Source organism: Heptranchias perlo, chromosome 5 (genome assembly GCF_035084215.1).
Source record: "Heptranchias perlo isolate sHepPer1 chromosome 5, sHepPer1.hap1, whole genome shotgun sequence".
Classification (NCBI taxonomy): domain Eukaryota; kingdom Metazoa; phylum Chordata; class Chondrichthyes; order Hexanchiformes; family Hexanchidae; genus Heptranchias; species Heptranchias perlo.
The window spans coordinates 20,878,080-20,903,518 of record NC_090329.1 but is presented as its reverse complement, the minus strand read 5'-3'; the positions used below and the strand labels follow the sequence as shown (position 1 = coordinate 20,903,518).

General features: G+C 42.5%; 1 protein-coding gene across 1 annotated transcript in view; it reads right to left on the bottom strand.

The window, feature by feature from the left end:
• The window catches only part of col21a1 (collagen, type XXI, alpha 1), a 315,698-nt gene that overhangs the window by 220,896 nt on the left and 69,363 nt on the right, over positions 1-25,439 (bottom strand). Inside the window, exons 9-10 of the mRNA XM_067985251.1 lie at positions 16,110-16,193; positions 6,755-6,817 (exon numbers count right to left, since the gene is read on the bottom strand). Of these exons, the coding sequence (XP_067841352.1) occupies positions 6,755-6,817; positions 16,110-16,193 (147 nt within the window). The remainder of the gene's footprint in view (positions 1-6,754; positions 6,818-16,109; positions 16,194-25,439) is intronic.

The window sequence follows — 25,439 nt, the reverse complement described above, 5'->3', positions numbered from 1 at the left end:
TCTCCCTTCCTAACAGCACTGTGGGAGAACCTTCACCACACGGACTGCAGCGGTTCAAGAAGGCAGCTCACCACCACCTTCTCAAGGGCAATTAGGGATGGGCAATAAATGAGGGCCTCACCAGCGATGCCCACATCCCATGAACGAATAAAGAAAAAGCTCAAGAGTGATTAATACTTAATTAATAATTAATGTTTAATCACAAAATTTAAACAGCAAATTGCACATGTCTACAGGGTCTCAATTTGAATTCTATTGCTGTGATGACAGATCCTTTTTAGGGGGAGTATATTTCAATAAAATGATATATTTTGTTTGTTATTATTGACTAATCAGTTTAAAGCCCAAGATAGCATAATGTATGCTAAATTGGAGCATGCAACTAAGTGATGAAGAATTTGTTAGGGGATCACAATTGCCATTTTCTAATGATGCATTACTGTACTTTCCTACAGCTCAGGGGACTATGCTTTTTCCACATGGAGCATCAGAAAAATCCACCCCCATAAAAATGACTCATCCAACAGAGAAATGTAAAGAAAGCCAAGCTGGTAAGCATACAACAGAAACTAATTTGTTTTCCCCTCATAACTCATTCTGTCACAGTCAAAAGCCACAGTGTAGAAACTTTCTACGGACTTTTAGCAGCATTTAGATGAAAACACTGAACACCAACCACTTATTTCCAAAGAATGTCATATAACGATAGAAATAATCAAAAGCAAACTAAAGTTAGATAATCAGAGAACCATAGGTTGATACAGCACAGAAGGAGGCCATTTGGCCCATCGTGCCTGTGGCAGCTCTTTGGAAGAGCTATCTATCCAATTAGTCCCACTCCCCTGCTCTTTCCCCAAAGCCCTGCAAATTTTTCCCCTTCAAGTATTTGTCCAATTCTCTTTTGAAAGTTGCTATTTAATCTGCTTCCACCACCCTTTCAGGCAGTGCATTCCAGATCATAACAACTTGCTGCGTAAACAAATTATGATCTCTCCCACAAAAATGTTACTCTGCCAAGCAAACTCTGCAGGCATAACAATTGGTGTCAGCATCTCTGGGAAAGAACGGTGAAAGTTGACAGGGTTACCACTGCTGAGTGTTATCCTGTGTTACCTTCTGAAAGTGCGCATGTCTGGATGTTGATTAAAGACAGGATCAATACTCGCTGAGATGCCATCCAGATACTTTATTGTCCAAACTCACGAATGAAGAATGGCACTTGGGCAAGGTATTGGAAGGTGGCCAGCAACCTGGAGAAGAGCCATAAGATTAATCTCTAATGTCAGGGGACTGAGCTGTGAGGAAAGAATGGAGAAACTTGGGCTTTCCAGGCTTTAAAGGGGCTGCTTGAGAAGTGATCTTATAGAGCCATCTAAGACAGTAATCAGTATAGAAATGACATAATGGCAAAAAAGAAATTTAGGACCGTCGTTAGGAACTCACAACCTGACTCAGAGATGAGAATGAGCTAAGCTGACACACGAGTGGAATGGACTTTCAATTAGGATACTGAAGCAAAAACCCTAGAATCATTTAAGAAACAGCAGATTGTGTAATGGGGGATTTTAGGATCATTCTGGATGGATGAGCTAAGATGAACAGAATGTGCTTCTTTATCAGTATCTATCTTATGATGGTGCACTCAGACATTTTGTGGTGAGTTGTGCTGCTCGAGGAGTGCACGAGGAGTTCCTGGTTGCTGAGCCCCAAGATTCCACAGCTCTGGCCACATTGTGCTGCTTGCCCTATTATATCCTGAGTAACTGGGGAGTCCCAGGACCTGCTCTGTTCAACTAAGCTTCTTAAAGGCAGATGGTGGTTTTTGTTGCAATGAATTTTGTGTTTTCAATTCCATTGTGCTTCCTGCATTAGTTAGTTTTGCTTGGAAGTCTTCCATTTTTGTTTTTTTTTCCTGTCAATACTTTTCTTCATTATATTTGGTTACTGCTGGTATTAAATATCATCATCAAAGAATGGGTATTCCACTGGGGCTTACAAACATGCTGAATATTCGGGATAAGGAGGAAGAGTTTGTGAAGGGCCAACACATGGAGGTGCAATGATACATGAGGCACTTTGGTCCCAACCCAACCACTCTCCTCTCCCCACCCCTCCCCATCTCCAGCGCCTCCTGTACTTCACACCATCCTCTTCTTTGACACTACTTGAACTGAATATTACACCTGGTCTCGACTCCCCATATGTAATGCCACAGGAGATTGACTATTTTGACTATGGTAGTGTCCACTAGTCAATAATGACCCTAACATTTAACAACATGCAGCATCACTGACTTAATTCCTAGAAGTTCCAGCAGGAGTCATTTTTCTGACAACAGACATTAATCATCCTTTATACTTGTCTAAAATGTAAGGAACCAATTCATTTAAGTTTCCTACTCATGAAATTAAGCTTGAGGTTTCCTTTTTCGTAATCTGTGACATGTACATTTCCAACGAATAGTTCGAAGTTTCATTTCTTTGTATAACCCTATTTTTAGATCACTCATAATTACGTTATGCAAGTTTTTAGCAACTCACTTATGCAACGTTAGTATCTGACTCCCCCTTTGTTTCCATAACTGCTTGACTTCCACCTTCAATGCCCTCATATCCTGGAGGGTTTCCCACCCCCGTTCTTCTCTCAGTATAATAGCGTGGGGCCTAAATCCATGGACCGTGAGCTCAAGTGCATGGCACAAAACTAGCTTGGCTATCCACCACCAGATTTGGCTTGACCACTTCAAGCTGTACTATTATTCCCTTTCCACTGCTAAATCTGCTTATTACACCAAGAGTATGGTAGCATAGTGGTTATGATATTGGACTAGTAATCCAGAGGCCTGGTCGAACAATCCAAAAAATATGAGTTCAATCCCACTACAGCAGTTTGAGAAGTTGAATTCTGTTTATAAATATGGAAATTTATAAAAAATCTGGTATCAGTAAAAGTGACCATGAAGCTGTCAGATTGTTTTAAAAACTCAGCTAGTTCACTAATGTTCTTTGGGGAAAGAAACCTGCTGTCCTCACCTCGTCTAGCCTTTTTGTGACTCCACATCAATGTGGTTGACTCTTAACTGCCCTCCTAAGTGGCCTAGCAAGCCACTCAATTGTAGCAAGTTGCTAGCGATTCAAGAAGAAAGCCCACCACCACCTTCTCAGAGCAACTAGGGATGGGCAATAAATGTTGGCCTTGCCAACGATGCACACATCCCAAGAACAAATTTTTAAAAAATCATCCTGGAGAACTGAAAAACTGACTCCAGTCATAGAGCTGTTAGTTATCAGGGTGAGCTCAAATAGTTGGGGCTGTTTTCATTAGAGAAATGCAGACTTGGAGAAGATATAGGCCTGGAAATTCCTCGGAACTTTGCAAAGTAACGACAGTGGAACGGAACCAGCTCTGGGGAATTTCCTTTAGAAAATTCCTTAAATAAGAATGAATTTAAAATAATGGACCTTAATGTAATAAAGAAAATAAAACCAGGTTGTATATATCTTTTAAAGCATTTATCCTCCAATCTTCAGTGGCAGGTCTCAGTCAAATATCAGAATTAGTTGTACTCCCCTAAAGGGGCAGGTTAAAATTATGCAATTGGGCTTCAGTGCTTTTCAAGCAAACAGAAAATTTTCATACAAATCTTGTAACAGTTCTTTTACTGCAATCTGTTTCCACTATGCCCAGATTCCAAGACAATTTGGAACGCTGGTAATAATTCACAGCCAAGGGTAGTCATGTATTACAAGCTGCTGAGATTTAAGGGTGTACCATCTTGCAAAACTGAAGAATGCTGTTGAGTACCATGTCTACTCTATCTAAGAGGGAAACCAGTACAAGGCACTCACAGTTTCATCAGTAAAAGCCTCAAACTCAATCTCCATCTTATCTGAATGAACAGTCCTTGCTGTTGGTCTAGCCATACGTCAGCAAGAATTACACATTACATAGAATGTACAACATAGAAACAGGTAATTTGAGTCAACAGGTCCATGCTGGTGTTTCTGCTCCACACGAGCCTCCTCCCTCCCTACTTCATCTAACCCTATCAGCATATTCTTCTATTCCTATCTCCCTCATGTGTTTATCTAGCTTCCCCTGAAGTGCATCTATGCTTTTGCCTCAACTACTCCTTGTGGTAGCGCGTTCTACATTCTAACTACTCTCTGGGTAAAGAAGTTTCTCCTGAATTCCCCATTGGATTGATTAGTGACTATCTTATATTTATGGCCACTAGTTTTGGACTCCCCACAAGTGGAAACATTTTCTCTACGTCTACCCTATCAAACCCTTTCATAATCTTAAAGACCTCTATTAGGTCACCCCATAACCTTCTCTTTTCTAGAGAAAGGAGCCCCAGCTTGTTCAATCTTTCCTGATAGGTATAACCTTAAGTTTTGGTATCATCCTTGTAAATTTTTATTGCACCTTCTCCAGAGCCACTATGTTCTTTTTATATATGGAGACCAGAACTGTGCACAGTACAAAAAAATGTGGTTCACTAAAGCAGCAGAAAGTAGATTCCATACTGAAAACAGGATGACTCTGGCATAAAGGCTGTTTGGCCAAAGCCTGTGATGATTAGAGCCCCTGAGATCTCAAGACTGAAGTATGTTCAACCAAGCTATTATTAAAGTATTTGGTGCCAGATGTTGGCAAGAAAGCATCTTGATTATCTCAAAATCGAGATAAGCAGGAAGTTTGGCTCCAAGGATTGAACAGCTTTCCTGAACCAAAGAATCCATGCCAATCATTGCAAAGCCATCAATGCAAATAGTTCCAGGCTCAATCCTGAGAACTTGTGTACCCTCCATATTGGATGAACAGAAACCCTGCAGGTAGGTGTAGGTTCCTCAGTAACTTGACCTGGATACTTATAAACATAGGTACGGCTTTCCACTTGTGTCAAACACACAGTTGAGCAAAAAAAAATATTCTTCAGCTGGAAAATATAGAGTGAAATTCCCATAGAAAAACCAATTATGCAAATTTCTAGGATCTAAGTAAAATATGGTAAGGCCCATGCCCCAAAGTTTTCTCACCAAGTTTGTGAACAATATAAAGGTAACAAAAGAAACAGCACAAAATGACTCAGAAAGCATCTTCAAAAACAGTAGCTTATCTTCTTAACGATCTCTTTAAATCATCAATTCTGTGGATAAATGTGGTTTCCGTCACACTTCCGGCAAAGTAAGACTGGTGGAGCAGGATCAGCTCTGAGGAATTTCCTGTTCAATTTTTTTTGTATTTAAAAATTGTATATCTAAGTTTCAAATATGCATTATTAATTGATACTGAAGAGGTGAGCTTTTAGATTCAACAGCATTAGGTCATCTTCTGTCTCCTGTCTGTGCAGCTGGGACAATGCCCTACATTGGTCAAGCATTAACTTTGTGTAATAGAATTGTAATCCTGCATTCAGCATTGGTTCTGCACATCTTGGATGTTATGTAATCATAAAATGAAACCTAATGGTAAATACTGAAGTTATATTTTTACCTGAAATTACTCCATGCAAAATCCATAGATATATGTAAGTTATTTATCACAACATTGCAAATACTGATACAGAATAAAAATCTAATGGTTTTAAATTTTCTATAACAAGACCAGGTCATGCTGTCTTGATCGTGAAGTATCCTTTGCAGAATCCCCCTATAATTTTTTTTGAATAAAGAACTTTCTACAGTATGGAAAATATTCTTGTTACAAAAACCTATTATCATCTGTCTGACCATTTTTAAACTTCTGGTAGGAGGTTTTATAAAAAGTTAGATTGTTCAAAATAAAATTGTCGCAAATTCAGATCTGCTTTTCTCAAGCACAATGCTGTCAGCCACTCCCATAAGTGTCTTACTTTTGTGGGAGTTGACTCACATTGCCCCATATCTACTTGTACAATAGCATGACCTGAGGCTGTAACAATAGTACCCCCTTGAGAGCTGAACCAGGTATTTGTGTCTTTTGCACATGTTCTTTATTAATCTCTCTGAAGGCAGGCTGAGCAAACACTTATTGAGGCCTCATACGACTCGTTAAGTCGCTTTACTTCACAGCAAGCTGGACATACCAAACAGCCATTATGACCAGACTCAATTCATGCAATATATCCTCACATCACAATACAAAATAAACATTCCATATCAGTAGCTCATCTTACTTGACTTAAACAAGATGGTTTCCAACTATCCTCCAGCATTTCTAAACTCTTCACCTGAGTAAATAACCTCACAGCTTTCTTTTTTAAATCAACATGACTGCCCTCATAGTGTTTCTGTTTCAAAACGCCTGTATCTTAGTCTATTTCCCAGTTTCAGTTCACAGACAGAAATCATAGGACTTTTCAACATAATGGGTGTGAGGAGTTTTTCGAATACCTAGACAAACTAATGAATTGCTTATTGCTTAGTCTCTGACGAAAACAAGTTCCATTTAGCTTATTAACCACCATTTGTCTAGATGCCTTCTTAAAACTTCTGAGAAAGCACTTTATTTTAAAAAACTAGCATTAAAAATAACTTTTTAAAAAATCCTTTCTGTAGAGAAATTGTCAAAATATCCTGAAGTATGGCAGTAATAATTTTACTTAAAAATATATGCATATTGTGTTAAAAATAATGGAGCTGAGTTGCAAATTACAATTATGCTAATTTTGAGGTCAAATTAAATGTTGATTTTAGAAGAAGCTACAAGACTCATAAAAAAGCACGACAGTTTTCTTCAAATAGAGGTGAGTAAACCATTTAGTACTCACAGGCTTACCATCTGCACCAGGTCTTCCTGGATGACCAAATTCCCCAAGTACTCCACGTTCTCCCTATAGAAAAACAAATGAAATATTAACATAAGCATTGTCTGAGCCTGTTTCAAATCCCCTCAAACAGACCTATAAGTTGTATTGTTCCATACAATGTGGCAACATGCCTAGCTATGGTTAGCTGAAAAAAAAGATGTGTTCCTCAGGAACTTATATGATTTAGGCACAGTTACCATTTAAAAATGAAATGTTGCATAGAGTTAAAAGATACAAAGTTGTTCGTTGTAAAGGTGCTTGCATCACTAACTAACATACTTTAACTACACATTTAGATAATGCAGCACAATGCTCACAAGACAGAACATTTCACTAATAGAAAAAACATGTTTGTAGTCAACTGTGCCAAAAAGCACAAATACTGTGTCAGTTTCTCCCAGTAAAATTTTATCTCAAGTGTAATCGCCTTTTCCAGCACAGGCAAAGAAATACAATTACTGAATATTTAGCAAACTACGGGCAGAATCCTGCAGCAGGAAAGTCCACAAAAAATCAATGTCTGGATAAATTTTCAACGTCAAATCAAGATGTTTTTAGCACCTGCTGATAAATTTGTACAAATACATTATATCCTACAGAGCCTACACTCCTATTAGTCTAAGGGTTTCAATTTATGAAGTGATGTGTGATTCAGAACTCTACAAAAGAAACTTTACTTTTACAGTCTGCACTGTCAACATACCCATTACTTTCAAGTAACTGAATTGAAAACGAGCAACATTTTCTAATATTCACAATAGCCTTGCAACAATGATAACGATTATAATGCATGGACTTGTAAACATTATTATTTGAAACGGCGAAGTCTCAACATTGGCCAGAAATTTCCTTGGACCTGCTCCCGGTGAAGTTACAGCAGTGGATTGGGAGTAGCTCCGAGGACATTCACGGCCTTTAAGCCTACAGTATTCAGGAACAAAAATAAAAAATAAAACTTAGCTCACTTGCTTCCTGCAATTGTTTCTCTACTTTTCCCCAACTCTCTAATTATTTGTTTCTCTCTCTCTCTCAAACTGCCTGATTCCCTGTTTGTTTCTGGACGGCTCTTCCACAAGGGCCTGGAATTAGGAACATAGGACCAGGGGTAGGCTACTTAGCCCCTCGAGTCTGTTCTGCCATTCAATTAAATCATGGATGATCTGTACCTCAACTACATTTACCCGCCTATGATCCATATCAACAACAACGGCAATAACAACTTGCATTTATATGGCGCCTTTAACATAGTAAAACGTCCTAAAGCGCTTCAGAAGCATAATCAGACAAATATTGACACCGAGCCATATAAGGAGATATTACGACAGGTAACCAATAGGTTGGTCAAAGAGGTAGGTTTTAATGAGCCTGTTCCGCCTTTGAGTCGTATCACGGCTGAACTGTAGCTCAACTCCATTCAACCATTGTTGATCTATAGCCCTTGATAACTGTACCTAACAAAACTCTATCAATCTCAGTCTTGATAATTTCAATTGACCCAGCATCCATAACTTTTGGGGGGAGAGAATTCCAGATTTTCACTATCCTTCATGTGTATAAATGCTTTCTGATTTCACTCCTAAATAGCCTAGCTCTAATTTTAAGATTATGGCCTATTGTTCTGAATTCCCCCACCAAAGAAAATACTTTCTCCATATCTACCCTATGGAATCCCTTTATCATTTTAAACATCTCAATTAGATCACTCCTCAAACTTCTAAACTCAAGACAATACAAGCCAAGTTTATGCAACCTTTCCTCATAATTTAACTCTTGAAGCCCTGGTATCATTCTGGTGAATCTGCGCTGTCCCCCCTCCAAGGCCCATATATCTTTCCTGACCTCCACTGCCCAAAATTGAATGCAATATGCTGGGGGTCTGAACAAGGCTCGTCACAACTGAAGCATCACTTCCTCACTTTTGTAATCCAGCCCCCTTGAGATAAAGACGAAAATTACATTAGCCTTTTTGATTACCTTTTGTATCTGTGCACTAGCTTTTGGTGATTTATGGACATGGACACCTCAGGGGGATTTACACGCTGTGCACCTTTAAAAAAGTGTTACATCTGCCACTGGCTTCTAGAGAGATCCACAGAAGTTTCATTTGCACAGCATTGGTGCATGCATTGATGTGAAACCAATGCAAGCAGCTGAACCAGCAGGAAACTTCTGTACAGCCTTTTCAGCAGCACACTGAGGACAAGAAGTTAAGACAGGAACTCTTATTTCTCTCTCAAATTATTTCACTACATGTCTTACCAATGTTTTTATTACATTTGGACAGGATTATGCATATTCAAATGCCATCTGTGCCCAGAGGGCAGCAGGACATGGCACCAAGGCAGAGGAGAAGAATGAACAACTTCAGACCTCCATGACCTCTACGCCCTCCTGGAGGACACAATGACAGCAGGATGACAGAATCCTGGATGTGGGTGCCACCAAGTCACCCAGAATTATCATTCATGCCACCTGGACTGAGTTAGCACTGGAACTGACTGCCAACACTCTTACCCAAGGACAGCAGAACACTGCCTTAAGAAGTTCCACATCCTCAGCAGGACAGGCAAGGCTACACATTCCAACCTGCTCCTTTTCTTTCTTGCCCACCCTGGGCATCAAAACACTCTTTACCCTCTTAAAGCAGAACTTCCACAATGCTCCCGGATTAAGGGTGCCTCCAACTCTCTTTCCTGCACTTTGGTAACACTGTTCTCCCAACACAAAACTACTGTGCACAACCCCAAAACCATGTCCTCCATTTTAATATGCTCATATGCCCTCATCACTTACTTCATCTCTCACATGCCACTCACTCCCTAACCGCCAGCTGCACTCTCATTTACTTATCTATTTGCAGGAGATATTGGTGCACAATGCCCGCCAAATACACGCCACCGGAAGGTGCTTCCACACCTTCGAGGACAAGGCCATGCAGCTCAAGGGGAGGCACTTAGCTCATGCTGTGGAAAATGCTGAGGTAGGTTACTGGCTGAGCTTCTACACTGTTGTGCTGGCATCCCTCTGAAGCACCACACAGACACAACCTTCCAATGGAGGAGTGAGAAGTGGGGAGAATGTGCCACCATCCCAGCTGAGCCTGAGGAGAAGGCTGCCAATGGGTTTGGAGTCATGGGACCTAGAAGGCATGAAAAGAACTATATTAGAGGAACATCATGCTTATGTGCAGGCTTTGAGGTCATTCTTGAAGGATGTGCAGCAACTAATAGGTATGACACTCAAGTCTACAACTGTCTTCTGCGGTAACATCACAAAAGCTTTGTCTTCCGTGCAGACACCAATGCAGCAAGTGGCAGCTTCATTGTAATCTACAGCAGATTCCCCAGCTAAGAAATGGCCTGAGACCAGTAGGTGCCTGCACTTCCATGGAAGTAAAAACTGCAGCTATGGAGGCAATAGGGGATAGAATGGAGCGCATGAATCGTGGCTTCAAGACTGTGGAGACCACTGTGTCTCAGGTCTTTTAGGATCAGTCAGCTGCCATTAGATACCATCCCAGTGGAATGACGATGGCTTGGGTCTGCCTGCCTGATTTTGCCATCTATCAGGATAGCAGTTCACGCCAGGCCTCTGGCCTTCCCCTTCAGAGCACCACATCGGTAGAACGTGGGAGGCGAGCAAGCTTCAGAGATGCCGCCTGTAGCGTTTCCCTGTCAGGAACCAATTGCCATGAGATGAGAGATACTTCAATCACATGAGCCTTTGGTAGAGTCTAAGCAGCGAACCACCTCTCACAATCCTGACCCTAAGGTGGCACCTAGAAGCACAAAAATAGATTTAATTAAAGCATGTATAGGCAACTACAAGAAGCATGGTGTTAAGAAAGAGTAGGCTGATTGTGTGCACTTTTGAATTCACTGTAATAAAACAGAATGTGCACTGACACAGCACTTTATTATTGATGAAGATTAGAGTCATAGAGGGAAGGGAGCACTTTTGTGATGCTGACATCTTCACTTAGGTGATGATAACTGGCACAGTCATGTAGGGGCAAAGAGGGCTGATGTGTTGTCATGTGGTAGGGTGAGTAGTGGTTGGACGCATTGTCTTTTTATTTGAAAGTGGGGAAGATTGAGGTCAGGATGTGGTATCAAAAGTAGATTTTCTTTCACAGAAGAGAAGCTTTCAGTGGTGACATGTGCTGTGCCGCCTCGTTCAATAAATGCTGCCCAAGTCTCCTTTGCTCCATTCGGTAGTACTCTTCCTCCTCCTCCATGATAATGGCATACAAGTCTATGCTCATAGGGAATGCCATACCTGTTCCTGAGAGCCCCTGTCTGTGGGTAGGTGATGGGGGGTGGAGGGGTACAAAAACCTACCAGTTGTGACCCTGAGAAGCAGTTACAAGCAAATCCAGATGTGTGTCGGCAGAAAGGCAAAAAAATGCATTAAAAAACATTTTCCAGCTGCCAAAATCTGTTTTCAAAATCTCTGTGTCAGGAACTCCTCACTAAATCAACTGATATTGACAGCTGCTGCACCTCATAAATCTCAGTCTAAGTTACCCAGCGTGCGTTGGAGTGCCATCCCGCGAATATGGCTCTTACTCTGCAAATAAGATCATTGGAGTCTCAACAGACCTGATGGGAGGGCTCAAAAAGCGCAAGGAAAGTCAGGAGAAGTGTTTTATTGGCGACTTTCACTGAAATTTCCTGACTAAAAATAATTCCTACGACGTTTGTAGACCACTACACCTTGACTTTTATATTCTATACCTCTTGCCATAAAATCCAGTTGGGCAAGCTGGACTGTGGGCGGGTATCAGGGATGATGTTGCCAGTCTTCATTTTCAGCTCCTGCCTTGAATTGTGTACTTTTTGCCACTAATTCCATTCCCCTTATGTAGCCACTCAGCCTATACCAGACCATGTAAATTCTTGGTGAGTTCTTCTACCGATCGGAGCTTTAAACCCTCCATCTTCTCCATCACTAAGAACACATATTTCCACCTGCACAATATTGCCTGCGTTCGCTTGTCTCAGCCTCACTGCCACTGAAGTCCAATCCCATGTTTTTGCCATTTCTAGATTATTACTCCAATACCCTGTTTCCTCCATCCTCCACAAACTCCAACTTGTCAAAATCGCAGCTATCTGTATCCTGTCCTGCACTAAATCCTGTTTGCACATCATCCTCTTCCTTGCTGACCTATACTGTCTCCCCATCCTCCAACATATTAAATTTAAACTCATCGTTCTCAGCTTCAAACCCTTATCTTTGCAACCTCCCTTACATTTCCTCCCTCCACATCCTTCGATTTTCTCACTCTGGCTTTTCATGGTTCCTCCCACCATGAACACCAGAGCCTTCAGCCATCTTTGCCCTACTTTCTGGAATTTCCTCCCAAAATTCCTCTGCCGCCCACTTCTCTCTCCTCCTTTAAAAGCCTTCTCAGACCCCATATTTTCATCCAGGCTTTTGGTTCCCCTTCCTAATCTCTCCCATCATGGTTCAGCATCCATTTCTCTGTCAGTTTCCATTTATGAAGTGCCTTGGGATTTTTTTTTAGTAAAGGTACTATATAAGTGCAACTTATTTTGAAGATGTTGTGCTCGCTAGGATTAGTCCTCCTCATTCAATTCAAGCAATACAATGGGAATAGGCAAAGGATTTCCCATTCTCCCAACTCTGCTAGGTGCAACTTGTATAACAGTAGCAATTCCGAACACTTCAGCAAAGGCCTTGCTTAAAAAAGGCCTCAATACACTAGGAAAAAAGTATACAGGATATTCAATGAAAAAGTAGACAAATAAGTCCTGCCCAAAAAAACCCGAAACTTCAACACCAACAAAATACCGACAACTTTACTTTAAGAATTTGGTCAAAGCTGGCCAAATTCAAATCCCTGTTATGTTCCCTTGTCTAGCCCAAACTTGTGAAATTCAGTATGGAACCTGATTTAAATGATTGAACTCTGTAAATATGAACGTGACCTGCCTCCCTTCCCAAATGGCAAAATGGCGCACACCACAAATCAGATGTGCAAAGTTGAGGTACCTTCATAAAATAAGCACTTTAGTGTGAAACAATTAAGCTGCCTCATTGTCCTATGAGAAATGTTCATCTGTTATCAATTGATATTATGAATTATAACATTATAAAGCATTGCCTGTGCGATCAGGAAGTAATGTACAAATATCTAAGAGCAAAGTCCTGTTCAAACCAAATGGCACAAGTCACCAGAAATCCTAATGTCAAACAAATACAACAGGTTAAAAAAAAACTTTTCAGTTCAGTGTATTCATTCATTGGGATTTGGACAGAGGGAAGATTCCATAAGACGAGGCTTATGTTGAATACATCACATTCCTGTACAGGAAGTGTTAAATAAAAGACATCCCCTCCATCACCAAGACCGTATACTTCCACCTCTGTAACATTGCCCGTCCCTGCCCCTGCCTCAGCAAATCTGCTGCGGAAACCCTCATCCATGCCTTTGTTACCTCTAGACTTGACTATTCCAATGCTCTCCTGGCTGGCCTCCCAACTTCCACCCTCCATAAACTTCAGCTCATCCAAAACTCTGCTGTCCGTATCCTAACTCGCACCAAGTCCCATTCTCCCATCACTTCAATGCTTGCTGGCCCCTACATTGGCTCCCGATCCGGCAATGCCTCGATTTTAAAAATTCTTATCCTTGTTTTCAAATCCCTCCATGACCTCATCCCACCCTATCTTTGTACCCTCCTTCAGTCCTACAACCCTCCGAGATCTCTGAGCTCCTCCAATTCTGGCCTCTTGCGCAGCCCCGATTGTAATCACTCCACCATTGGCGGCCATGCTTTCAACTAGGCCCTAAGCTCTGGAAATCCCTCCCTAAACCTCTCCGCCTCTGTACCTCTCTTTACTCCTTTAACACACTCCTTAAAACCTACCTCTCCTAAAACCTACCTGACTTAATAGCTCCTTATGTGCATCGGTGTTGAATTTTGTTTGATAACGCTCCTGTGAAGCGCCTGGGGACGTTTTACTATGTTAAAGGTGCGATATTAATGCAAGTAGTAGTAGTAGTAGTAGTAGTTGTTGTTGTTGAATTCACTTTGGCAGTAACCCAGGATTTGTTCCAATAACGAATAAACTGTTACATTTCTTCAGTGAAGTTATTGAAAAGGGTAATAAACCCATTCCAGATTTGGTTCACTATTTTTATGTTTGACAATGTATTTGATAATATTTACCAAATTGTTTTGTGCTCCATATTTTTATTCAACAGAAAATAAATATATTAGTTGTTTTAGCCTGAAAAAGGAAACACTGATCCCTGTGTAACATCTGCCTATTTGAAGATATGATGTGGAGATTTGAAGATAGTGTGCAATACAGCACAAAACTGGGTCTAATCCAGTGAGATTACTACACATAGAGTAACTGTTAACCCTCAGAAATATGCAACTCTAAGGAGATGGATTATCAAAAAAAGTACAGCTTCCAGATCATAGAGGACAAGGCCAATTTAAAAGAACAGCTATGAAATTGCGGAAAGAGAAAATGGTCCTATAAAAGCTGAAAATTGTATAGTAATTGCAGAAACATGTCCAATACACTGTATCCTCCAATACACCAAAGCACAGCTGTAAAATGAGGATTTCCCAGCTCCAATTTTCAGATCAACCTATATAAAAAGTGGAAATTTTTGTAATCTGGGAAATAATGAATAGAGATCATCGTTGTTTCAACACAGCTTAATTTTCTTGGAAACCTCTTCATTTCCTTTTCATAATCTCACACAGGAATATAATGAAATCATGCTGATGATATCTTACTGTTAACCCATACTGTTGAACTGAGCCAAAACTTGCAATAAGCCAAATTTTGTTCTGACACTGAAACTCACAAAGATATATGGAGCAGGCAACCAACGATTGACTGAATTCCTTAAATACTTTATCAGAACATCATCGTAAAACAGTTATGTTACATGTTGTATAACGCATTGCCAGTTATATTCAGTAAAAATCGTTAATTACTCCTCATGAGCAACCGATCATATTTGGAACCAACACAAGCCAGAACAAATTTAATTACAATCAAATTTTAATTCTGGCTACTATTAAAATATGACGTTCCTGATTATCTTTGAATGCAAAGCACTGATATAAGAAAGATTGAAGTTTATAAACAGATTTATTTTTGATATATTATAGAGCACATTTGACCAAATTAATATCTGCCATGCATGTGATTTTAATGAAGTTATTTTTTTGTTTATAAATAAATGAACACAAAACTGTGAGATAATTTTTTCAAATATAAGCAACATAATCAACCTCTGCTACAAATTTCTAAAATCAAGGAAGTGATGAAATCATGTTATTATCCATTTTGGAAAAATGCTTTGTAAGGAAGAGAAGTGTTGGTTAAATGCTTTAGGTTTTACAGTTCTCCCAAATCTTGATACTAAGGCCTCGATTTTTCCGAGGGGACGGGAACGGTGCACGCGAGCCCGGTAGTAGGCGGCGTACCCGGAGAATCGGGGACATGGAGGCCTGCCAATCTTAACAGGGGGCCTCACTTAAATAAAAGTTCCAGGAATCCTGCCTGATACTCAGCGAGATTCACTACCTGGCCGGCGGGAGGGAGTGGGAATTTGGCTGCAGGAGGCCGCAGCTGGGGACCCGTGGGAACGATCTCTGGCAGTCAATGGGAGGAGGGGTTCAAAGAGACAGGAATTTCTTACACTAACCTTGGCCTCTTTTGGCCAGTCGCTCCTCCCGCTGAGCACGGGCAGTGCGGGACGCCCCCTGGCTTGACGTTAATATTATGCTGCGGCCCAATGATGTATTCGGGCCACGGTTTTTGCACTTTAAGCAAGCCCCACCTGCTTTTAGCAGGAGAGTCGTCGATGACCAGAATCGCTGCCGTTAATATTAGGGAGGCCGGGAACCTGGCGGGTTGCAGGCGGGATTGCGATTTTCAAGATTTTAACCCCTCACCCAACCCTTTCCTGCCTGTGATGGGGGGTTAAAATTGAGACTAATATTTTGTTTCTGGTATCTTGTTTGTAAACAGGAAATATAGCACTTTTAACCAATTGATAGGAAAACAGTAAATTAGGTCAGTCCTTTATGGTTAACATTTATGGGCTATTCAGGGAACATTAATTTGGCAGTACACAAAAAATGCGATAACTACTTTCCGGGCAGTTAAATATGTGACTGTAGGCCAAGAGTCTAATTATCACTGTTGTTGCCAAATAACTCCCACTTAACTTTAGTTTACTTTGTCAAGTTATAGAGTTTTTGAGAAAGTTAAAATTCATTTATATTACAGGCTGTTGGAAAATAACACGTCTTACCTTTAGACCTCGAGGTCCAGCTGGTCCTGGGGTACATATACAAGGGGGTGGTGTAGAACTAACATCATCAAGACTGTTGTCACACTAAAGTGGAGAAAACAAAACTGTTCTAAGAAGGAACATAAGACAGTGTGTTCACTTTATGTTTGGTTGATGTGAGGTAAACTGTGAGTAGTATTATCTATAAAATGACAGTACTTTTGGAAATAGTAAAAAAGGAAATGGTACTTTGGGGCACGTAGTCTAAAACAACTTTAACCAAAAGACTAGTGAGGCCACCTTCTTTGCATGCATTGGGAGTTAGAGATTGGAAAATGTTGCACATAAGAAATGTTTAAAAAAGTTCTATGTAGTTCTGTATACCATTTTCTGGTATTAACCTAATTTTCTATTGTACACTGTAGTAATATTAAAATGGCATCAAGCTCAGTGCTGCAATATATTAGACGATGTTTCACATCAAAACTGAAATCACTAAAATCAGATCCACTAAATCATTAAATAAATACAACACCTTTTCAAAATAGCCTTTTACAAAATAACAAAACAAAACTATGTGGTTAACTATCGATTTATAATATAAACAATATGGGTATCAATCCAATATTATGAAAGAGCTGCTGGCAGTATCTCAGAGAAGGAGGAAGCCAGTGATAACATCACATTCCAGCACTGGATGCATTTTTATGGCTTCTCTGAGCGATGAAACTTTAGATGAGAAGGAAGTGACAACTCTGTATCTTTAGTGGCGGTAACAATTAAAGAACATTGTAAATTTTACTCAAAACTTTACAAAACTTAATTTTCATTATAAAAATCTTCAGTAATGACTACAAAGATTATGGGGCCAATTTTGCTGAGCTTTGGGGGTGAAGTTGGTCCAGCCAGTAGCGTGAATCAGCAGTCCGCTTTACACTGCGCCTGATCTTCTTTTCCGTTGGATCCTACTGGCGTAGACCAATTTTCCCTCATCCCCCGCCCCCCCCCAGGAATGCTTATTCCCCGATGCTAAATTCAGTGAAAAGGAGGTGGAAACCTATTATGCTGTATCGCCACCTCCTTTACATTGTTCCAGGATTTCCAGGGCTTTCCCTGAGGGGCATTGCATGGCCTGCATCTCCCACCTCAATTTCCTGTCATTGTAGCCTGGGGCAACCAGATGCAGAGGGGCCCTAAGAAGATGGAGGTGGGCCTTGCACCAGAGTTCACTTAGATCGGGGGGGGGGGGTCTCAGAGGGCCCTGTAACAAACCAAACAGGAGCAGAAGAGAGGTAGGTAACTTTTTCTCAGAGACATCATGGCGACTTTCTGGCCATATGCCAGAAGACTTTGAGACCAGCAACCAGGCCTGAAGCTGCGCTCCTGTTTCTGCCCAGTTACCAGGTACTAGGCTCTACCAGGGAGCAGGCCTGCACTGAGGTGTGACTGGGCCATGTTAATGATTCAGTCCACCAAATTCGGGCACAGCTCAGTCTGGACAGACACAGCACACTTCGGGCACACTGCGCCTATTGAGTGCCCTGGCAGAGGGGGACCAGGAAAATTGTCAACTCTTTTCCTTTTAAAAACAGAAAGGACAGCTTCCGCTTAACGGCTCAGCAAGTTTAATAAGTAAATAGCTGAGTAAAACAGACCAGTAGGGTCCCAGGTTCGATGCCCAGTCTTTGCTGAGTTACCTGGGGCTCGATGTTAGCAGGGCTGCGGGTTCGCGGCGGAGGGGCGATTGGGCGCGTGGGTAACGCGCCCGGTGAAATGAGTCTGCCCCCCGCGCGATCGCAGCCCAATTGGATCCACTTACCTGGTCTTCCGGGTTCCCCACTGCTGATCTGCGCGTCGGGCAGTAAGGTCTGTCAGCTGGAGGAGCTCTATTTAAAGGGGCAGTCCTCCACTGACAGATGCTGCAACAAATAGAAAAAATTACAGCATGGAGCAGCCCAGGGGGAAGGCTGATCCCAGTTTAATGATGCCTCACTCCAGGTATCATTAGATGGGGTGAGGAGGAGGGGGAGGACAGAGATCTTCCCCCCGGCGGGCGGGAGGAAGCGGCCTGCCTCTGCCACCAGGAAGGCCTGGCTCAAGGTGGCAGAGGAGGTCACTTGCACCACCAACATATTGCCTACCTGCATACAGTGCAGGAGGCGCTCCAATGACCTAAGTAGGTCAGCCAAAGTGAGTACACTTACTCATTCCCCTACACTCCATCTGCCACATCACCGCCCCACCCCACATCTCCTTCTGCACTGCCAACACTACTCTGTCACATCACCCCTCACACCCACTCAAAACTCATCCTCATCTTACCTGCACTTACTCACCTCGCCAGTACTCATCCCGCCACTACCACTCAACCCAATCCTCATACAATCTCATACTCACCCTCTCGTGCATCTCTTTCACAGTCAGCCTCACTCAACCTGCCACTACCTGTGCTGCAGCCACGGGGCATGCACCACATATGTGCAGTAGGCAGCGTAAGGCAAATGTGTCGTGAGCATGAAGGGGATGCACAAGGGCGCTTGAGGGTTTGTCATGGTTTTTACTTATATTGAATTTCTGACCAACTCACGTTACATATTATATTGGCACCACCACTGCCACGTCTTTGCGAATCTTGTCTGGTTTGTGCAATAATGCCCTTTCCTGAGGATCACTATGAAGACCCACAACTGATGCCACCCATTGTGTCACTGCAGAGTGGGTGTAGGTGTATTTGCAGGGCTCTTTTGTGCAGACGGCTGAGAGACGTCGGCGATGTCCCCGGTGGCACCCTGGAAGGATGCGGAGGAGAAGTTGTTGAGGGCAGTGGTGACTTTGAGAGCGACAGGTAAGAAGATGGTGCTCGGGCCAGCCGGGAGCAGCTCGGCATGAAGGAGGCTGCAGATGTCCACGACTACATGTCGAGTGTCTCTGAGCCTCCGTGTGCACTGCTGCTCAGAGAAGTCCAGGAAGCTGAGCCTCGGTCTGTGGACCCCCTGGCGAGGGTAGTGCCCTCTGCGACGCATTTCTCTCTGCGGTTGCCCTCCCTCCTGCTGTACAGGTGGATGTGTCACACCACTGTGTTGTGGAGCTCCACGTGTCAGAGGTGGACGGCATGGACGGCTAGGCTGGTGATGCTGTTCGCCCTCCGAGGAGGTCATGACTGCAGCTACGGCGGCCCCCATCCGGAAGATGTACATCTGAAGGGGTCCGCAAGGTAGGTAAGTGTGTCTTCACACCTGGGTTGCGGTTGCAGGTCGGTGAATTTTCTTGTTAGGAGGAGGGTGGTGGAGGCCAACCTTTGTCCAATGTGAACGAGTGGCCACCTGTCGAATGCACCTTAGCAGCTGCCACAGGCTGCTGGCTGCAACACCTCCGTTTGAACTGGGAGTGTTTCCCCCAGTATGGGAAACAGTCTCAGTTCAGTTTAAAATCCCACCCCTCCTAATAAAACAGCTCAATCAGGTCTGTAAACGACCTGAACAAGCAACATAAATACTTTCAAGTGGCATCCCGCTGGCTTTAATTGCCTGCGGGATTCCCACCTGGGCGCACGCCGGCGCGTCAGTGGGGAACCCGGAAGTGGGCGGGTTGGAGCCAGGCTCCGAACCCGCTCCGGGATTCCCCGATTTTCGGAGCCCCCCGCCAGGAATGCACCTGATAGCCAGTGCTAAAATGATGCCCCTGATGTCAACTAGGGTGGCAGCAGGGGACTATAAATGGCTTTAGTATCCATGGGTTAGGGAAGGAAAAAAAAATCAACAGGGTACCTGCTTCTGATAGCTATACAGAAATCCCTGCTGCAAGTGCACATGTGTGAACATTAGGTGAGTACAGGACTGGGCTCAGCTGTGATTTTCCCATACTCACTGTCAAGGTTCACATATGAACATTGGCCATTTGGGTGAGGTACAAGAATGTGACTGACACATTTGGAACTGTGCAGCAGCATGAGTCAATGACTTTAGGAGAGGAAAGGAAGAGAGAAATTTGTGGACAAAATTGACAACTGAAAGAAAAATGAGATGGGAGTCTGACCCTCACTATCACCTAGGTGAACAATTTTAAGATAGATATTATAAAGTGGAAACTGCAGTAGTCCTTTGCCTTTTTACCAATTTTCAGCTGAACTGATCACAATTCCTGGTGAAAAGTATTTTCACAAAAATAAAGTTAAATGTTTTGCTAAATTACTTGTATTTTTTTCAAGGAATGAGGTAGATTTTACAAATGAGATCTCCCAGCACAGGGCGTCATGAGGCAGGAGGGCATGTCAAGAATTCGGGCACAGTGGTCAGCGCATACCACACTATCTTTTGTCCACAATGGACAGAAAATCATGCAAGGCGCATCCAATTTTTGAAATAAAATCCAACATTGTTACAGCAAAGAACTGGTGATTTGGCCCATCAAGTCTGTACTGGTGTTTTTCTCTATGTGAACTGCGTAGTCTAATCCAAATCTTCTGTTTATAAGAACATAAGAAATAGGAGCAGGAGTAGGCCAATCGGCCCCTCGAGCCTGCTCCGCCATTCAAAAAGATCATGGCTGATCTGATCCTAACCTCAAATCTAAATTCATGTCCAATTTCCTGCCCGCTCCCCGTAACCCTTAATTCCCTTTACTTCTAGGAAACTGTCTATTTCTGTTTTAAATTTATTTAATGATGTAGCTTCCACAGCTTCCTGGGGCAGCAAATTCCACAGACCTACTACCCTCTGAGTGAAGAAGTTTCTCCTCATCTCAGTTTTGAAAGAGAAGCCCCTTATTCTAAGATTATGCCCCCTAGTTCTAGTTTCACCCATCCTTGGGAACATCCTTACCGCATCCACCCGATCAAGCCCCTTCACAATCTTATATGTTTCAATAAGATCGCCTCTCATTCTTCTGAACTCCAATGAGTAGAGTCCCAGTCTACTCAACCTCTCCTCATATGTCCACCCCCTCATCCCTGGGATGAACTGAGTGAACCTTCTTTGTACTGCCTCGACAGCAAGTATGTCTTTTCTTAAATATGGACACCAAAACTGTATGCAGTATTCCAGGTGCGGTCTCACCAATACCTTATATAACTGCAGCAATACCTCCTTGTTTTTATATTCTATCCCCCTAGCAATAAAAGCCAACATTCCGTTGGCCTTCTTGATCACCTGCTGCACCTGCACACTAACTTTTTGATTTTCTTGCACTAGGACCCCCAGATCCCTTTGTTACTGCAGTACTTTCCAGTTTCTCGCCATTAAGATAATAACTTGCTCTCTGATTTTTCCTGCCAAAGTGCATAACCTCACATTTTCCAATATTGTATTGCATCTGCCAAATCTCCGCCCACTCACCCAGCCTGTCTAAATCCCCTTGTAGGTTTTTTATGTCCTCCTCACTCTCTGCTTTCCCTCCCATCTTTGTATCATCTGCAAACTTTGATATGTTACACTCGGTCCCCTCCTCCAAATCGTTAATATAGATTGTAAAGAGTTGGGGACCCAGCACCGACCCCTGCGGAACACCACTGGCTACTGGTTGCCAGTCCGAGAATGAACCATTTATCCCAACTCTCTGCTTCCTGTTAGATGACCAATCATCCACCCATGCCAGAATATTACCCCCAATCCAGTGATTCTTTATCTTGAGCAATAATCTTTTATGTGGCACCTTGTCGAATGCCTTCTGGAAGTCTAAATACACTACGTCCACTGGTTCCCCTTTATCCACCCTGTACGTTACGTCCTCAAAGAACTCAAGCAAATTTGTCAGACATGACTTCCCCTTCATAAAGCCATACTGACTTTGTCCTATTAAATTATGTTTATTCAAATGTTCCGCTACTGTCTCCTTAATAATAGACTCCAAAATTTTACCCACCACAGATGTTAAGCTAACTGGTCTATAATTTCCAGCCTTCTGCCTACTACCCTTTTTAAATAAGGGTGTTACATTAGCAGTTTTCCAATCTGCCGGGACCTTTGCCGAGTCCAGAGAATTTTGGATAATTATTACCAAAGCATCCACAATCCCTACTGCCACTTCCCTCAAGACCCTAGGATGTAAGCCATCAGGTCCAGGGGATTTATCCGCCTTGAGTCCCATTAATTTACCGAGTACCATTTCCTTAGTGATTTTAATCGTATTTAGCTCCTCCCCCCCTAGAGCCCCCTGTTTGTCCAGTGTTGGGATAGTCTTAGTGTCCTCTACCGTAAAGACTGAAACAAAATATTTGTTCAGCATTTTTGCCATCTCCATGTTTCCCACCATTAATTTCCCGGTCTCATCCTCTAAGGGACCTACGTTTGCCTTAGCCACCCTTTTTCTTTTTATATAACTGTAGAAACTCTTGCTATCTGTTTTTATATTTTTTGCTAATTTCTTTTCATAATCTATCTTCCCTTTCTTAATCAATCCTTTAGTTACTTTTTGCTGTCTTTTGAAGACTTCCCAATCTTCTATCCTCCCACTAAGTTTGGCTACCTTATATGTCCTTGTTTTTAGTCGGATACTATCCTTAATTTCTTTACTTAGCCACGGATGGCTGACATTTCTTTTACACCCTTTTTTCCTCAGTGGAATATATTTTTTTTGAAAGTTGTAAAATAACTCCTTAAATGAACACCACTTGTTTGCTCCCCATACTCTTTAATATTCTTCTTTTCAAGGAATTAATTCCCTTTTGAAAGGAATTTGGGCTCTTCTTTGGCAAAGAATTCCACATTCTAACCAGCCCTTGTATAAAGAAATATTATCTGCCCTCCCCCTTTAATTCATTTTGTGATTATATTAAATTTGTGCCCTTTTGCTATCATCTAGCCAGTTGTAGAACCAATGGGCAGGATCTTAACTGTGAAAAACGGGTGGGTTGGGGGTGAGGGGGCATTGAAAATTGCAACAATTTCAGACCAGCCCCCAACCCGCCCATTTCCAGTTTTCACCAGGGCAGGATGGGGGTGGGTGGCCAATACGCTCCCAGGAGGCGGGTTGGTCACTAAAACCTTTCAAGGAGGCTACAGGCCTCCATTTTGAAAGGTTCTGCGATTTTAGCCTCTGGGGGCCTGGATTCCCGGGCCTTCTCCTTCACGCTATGTAAGAGGAGGCAAGAAGGCCTGAAACTGCGGGTTAATGACTTTCTGGCACAGCTTGTGGGCCCGGAGGAACAGGAATGTATCCCCCAGGCCCAACAAGCCTACCTGCAGCGACCCGCAATGATCATGACCACCCCCCCAATGATCACGGACCCTCCCTCCCAGTGATCGTGGAACCCCCCCCCCCCCCCACAACGATCGCAGCGTGCCCCCCCACGATCGCGGGCCCTCCCCAATGATCGTGGACCCTCCACCCCCAACAATCACAGACCCCCCACTCCCAATGACCGCAGACCACTCACTCCCAACTATCGCAGACCCCGCGATGACCCCTAATCCCGACACCCTCCCCCCCCCCCACAACACCGGCGACTGACTCCCCCGGTGACTGACCTCTGATGACTGACCTCCCCCCGTCCCCGATATCTGACTCTCCCCCCCGTACCCACCCATGCCCTCATGACCCCGTGCTCATCGATGCCCCCGTGCCCATCCATGCCCCCCACAACCCCATCCATTCAATCTAAGACTTTCCTGAAGACTTACCTTTTCACATCCTCTTCCTTACTCTGCTCCTGTCCAACTGAGACCAGCCTGTCAATCAGGCCAGCCTGTCGGACGGCAAACCAACAAGAAAAAATAAAAGACATCCTTACGTCAAAATCATACGGACATCCAGGAAACCCGTACTTCTGGGTTTCCCGTCTGCATTTCGACCACCACCCCCCACTGCCCCCTTCCCGGCTCTGGGTCAAAATCCTGGCAGTGTGTCACTATTTACCTTTTAATATACCTTAACCTTCATAATCTTGACAACCTCAATCAGGTTACCCCTGAATCTTCTCAGCCATAACTTCTCAAGTCTCTTCATGACTTTAACTCCCCATTCCTGGTAACATCCTAGTGAATCTACATTGCATATTTTCCATTGCTTTTACATCCTGTGATAGGATATTCAAAACTGTGCATAATATTCCAACTGCAGCCTAATTAAGGTCTTACACAAATCCAACATTACCTCCTTGCTTTTATATTCTGTGCCTCTAGATACAAAATCAAGGATTCCATTTATGTTTTTTGTGGACTTATTTAATTGTGCTGCAATCTTTAATGGTGGCTAGCGTTCCAATTGGGGCTATAGTTGTCAGTGCATTACCCTACTGGGCATTTCAAAGCTGGTCATGGAATCATGATAATGTTTGTTAATATTAGCCTTGGCCCTCATTACCCTCTGCTGCTCCACTTAAAGTAGTGAACAGCAGAGCTGCTGGGAACTGAAGCAAGCAAGCAAAGAACCATCTTGTTTATTCCAATTATTGGAAAAGCTGGAAAGATGGTTATCTGATTGAGGCCAACCATCCCATGATAAGCTTTTACTTTGTTAATTAAAAGCAGTCATTTTTTCCTACAGGAATAAAATTACTAACAAAATTGGTTAATAAAAATAAATAAAGGGAAGACACAAAGATAACTGTGGAAAAATACTTGACAGAGAAGCAACGCCCTAGAATTAATACACACCGAATTCAAATCTCATTAAAGTTGCATAGTGTTCAAAGCTGACGCTGATCCTTTTTAAAGTATCAACTAATTCAGTGTTATTTTGTGATATTATGGTCAGGATTGAGTTTTTTCTTGAAGATCAACTTGCTTCATGTAACAGAAAGTAAATCACAGAAAATACCACATGCCAACAATTTTACACTGGGGAATTAATGCAGGAAATTTAAATCTTTGCTCTAACTATTCTCGGTTAAAGCACTGTTCTTTTTCAATGTCATTTTGTGGCATTGTGGTCAGAATTTAGTTTGTTTATAGCTTGTTTATAGAAGATACTTTTCCTTCATGTATAAAAATAATCCAGAGAAAAATTCCAGCAATTTTCCAGAGAACTGTAGGCAAATCTAGACCCCAAAAAATCAAAACTGAATACAAATTATAAGTATTGTTCCCTTAGTAACAGTTTCATAGTGCCGAAATGTTTTCTGATGTTTTTCTAACCTCACTAAAAATGTTAATGTAATATCAAAAAGAAAAGAAGTGCAGCTATTAACATTTTCTATTCAAGATGAACCTTTTTTTAATATAAAGTCCAAAAGTGAATATCGGGGTTCTATGTATGTTATAGGACTTAGTTTGCATATTAAAAGGCCTACCACCTGACTCAGGCAGGCACTCTGGCCGCCCAGCAGTAGGCCCTTGGGAAGATAGTGTTGGTCATACCGTCGGCGGGAATGGGATGGCATGTTGTTCCCACCATTTCTGGGGCACTACCGCCCTG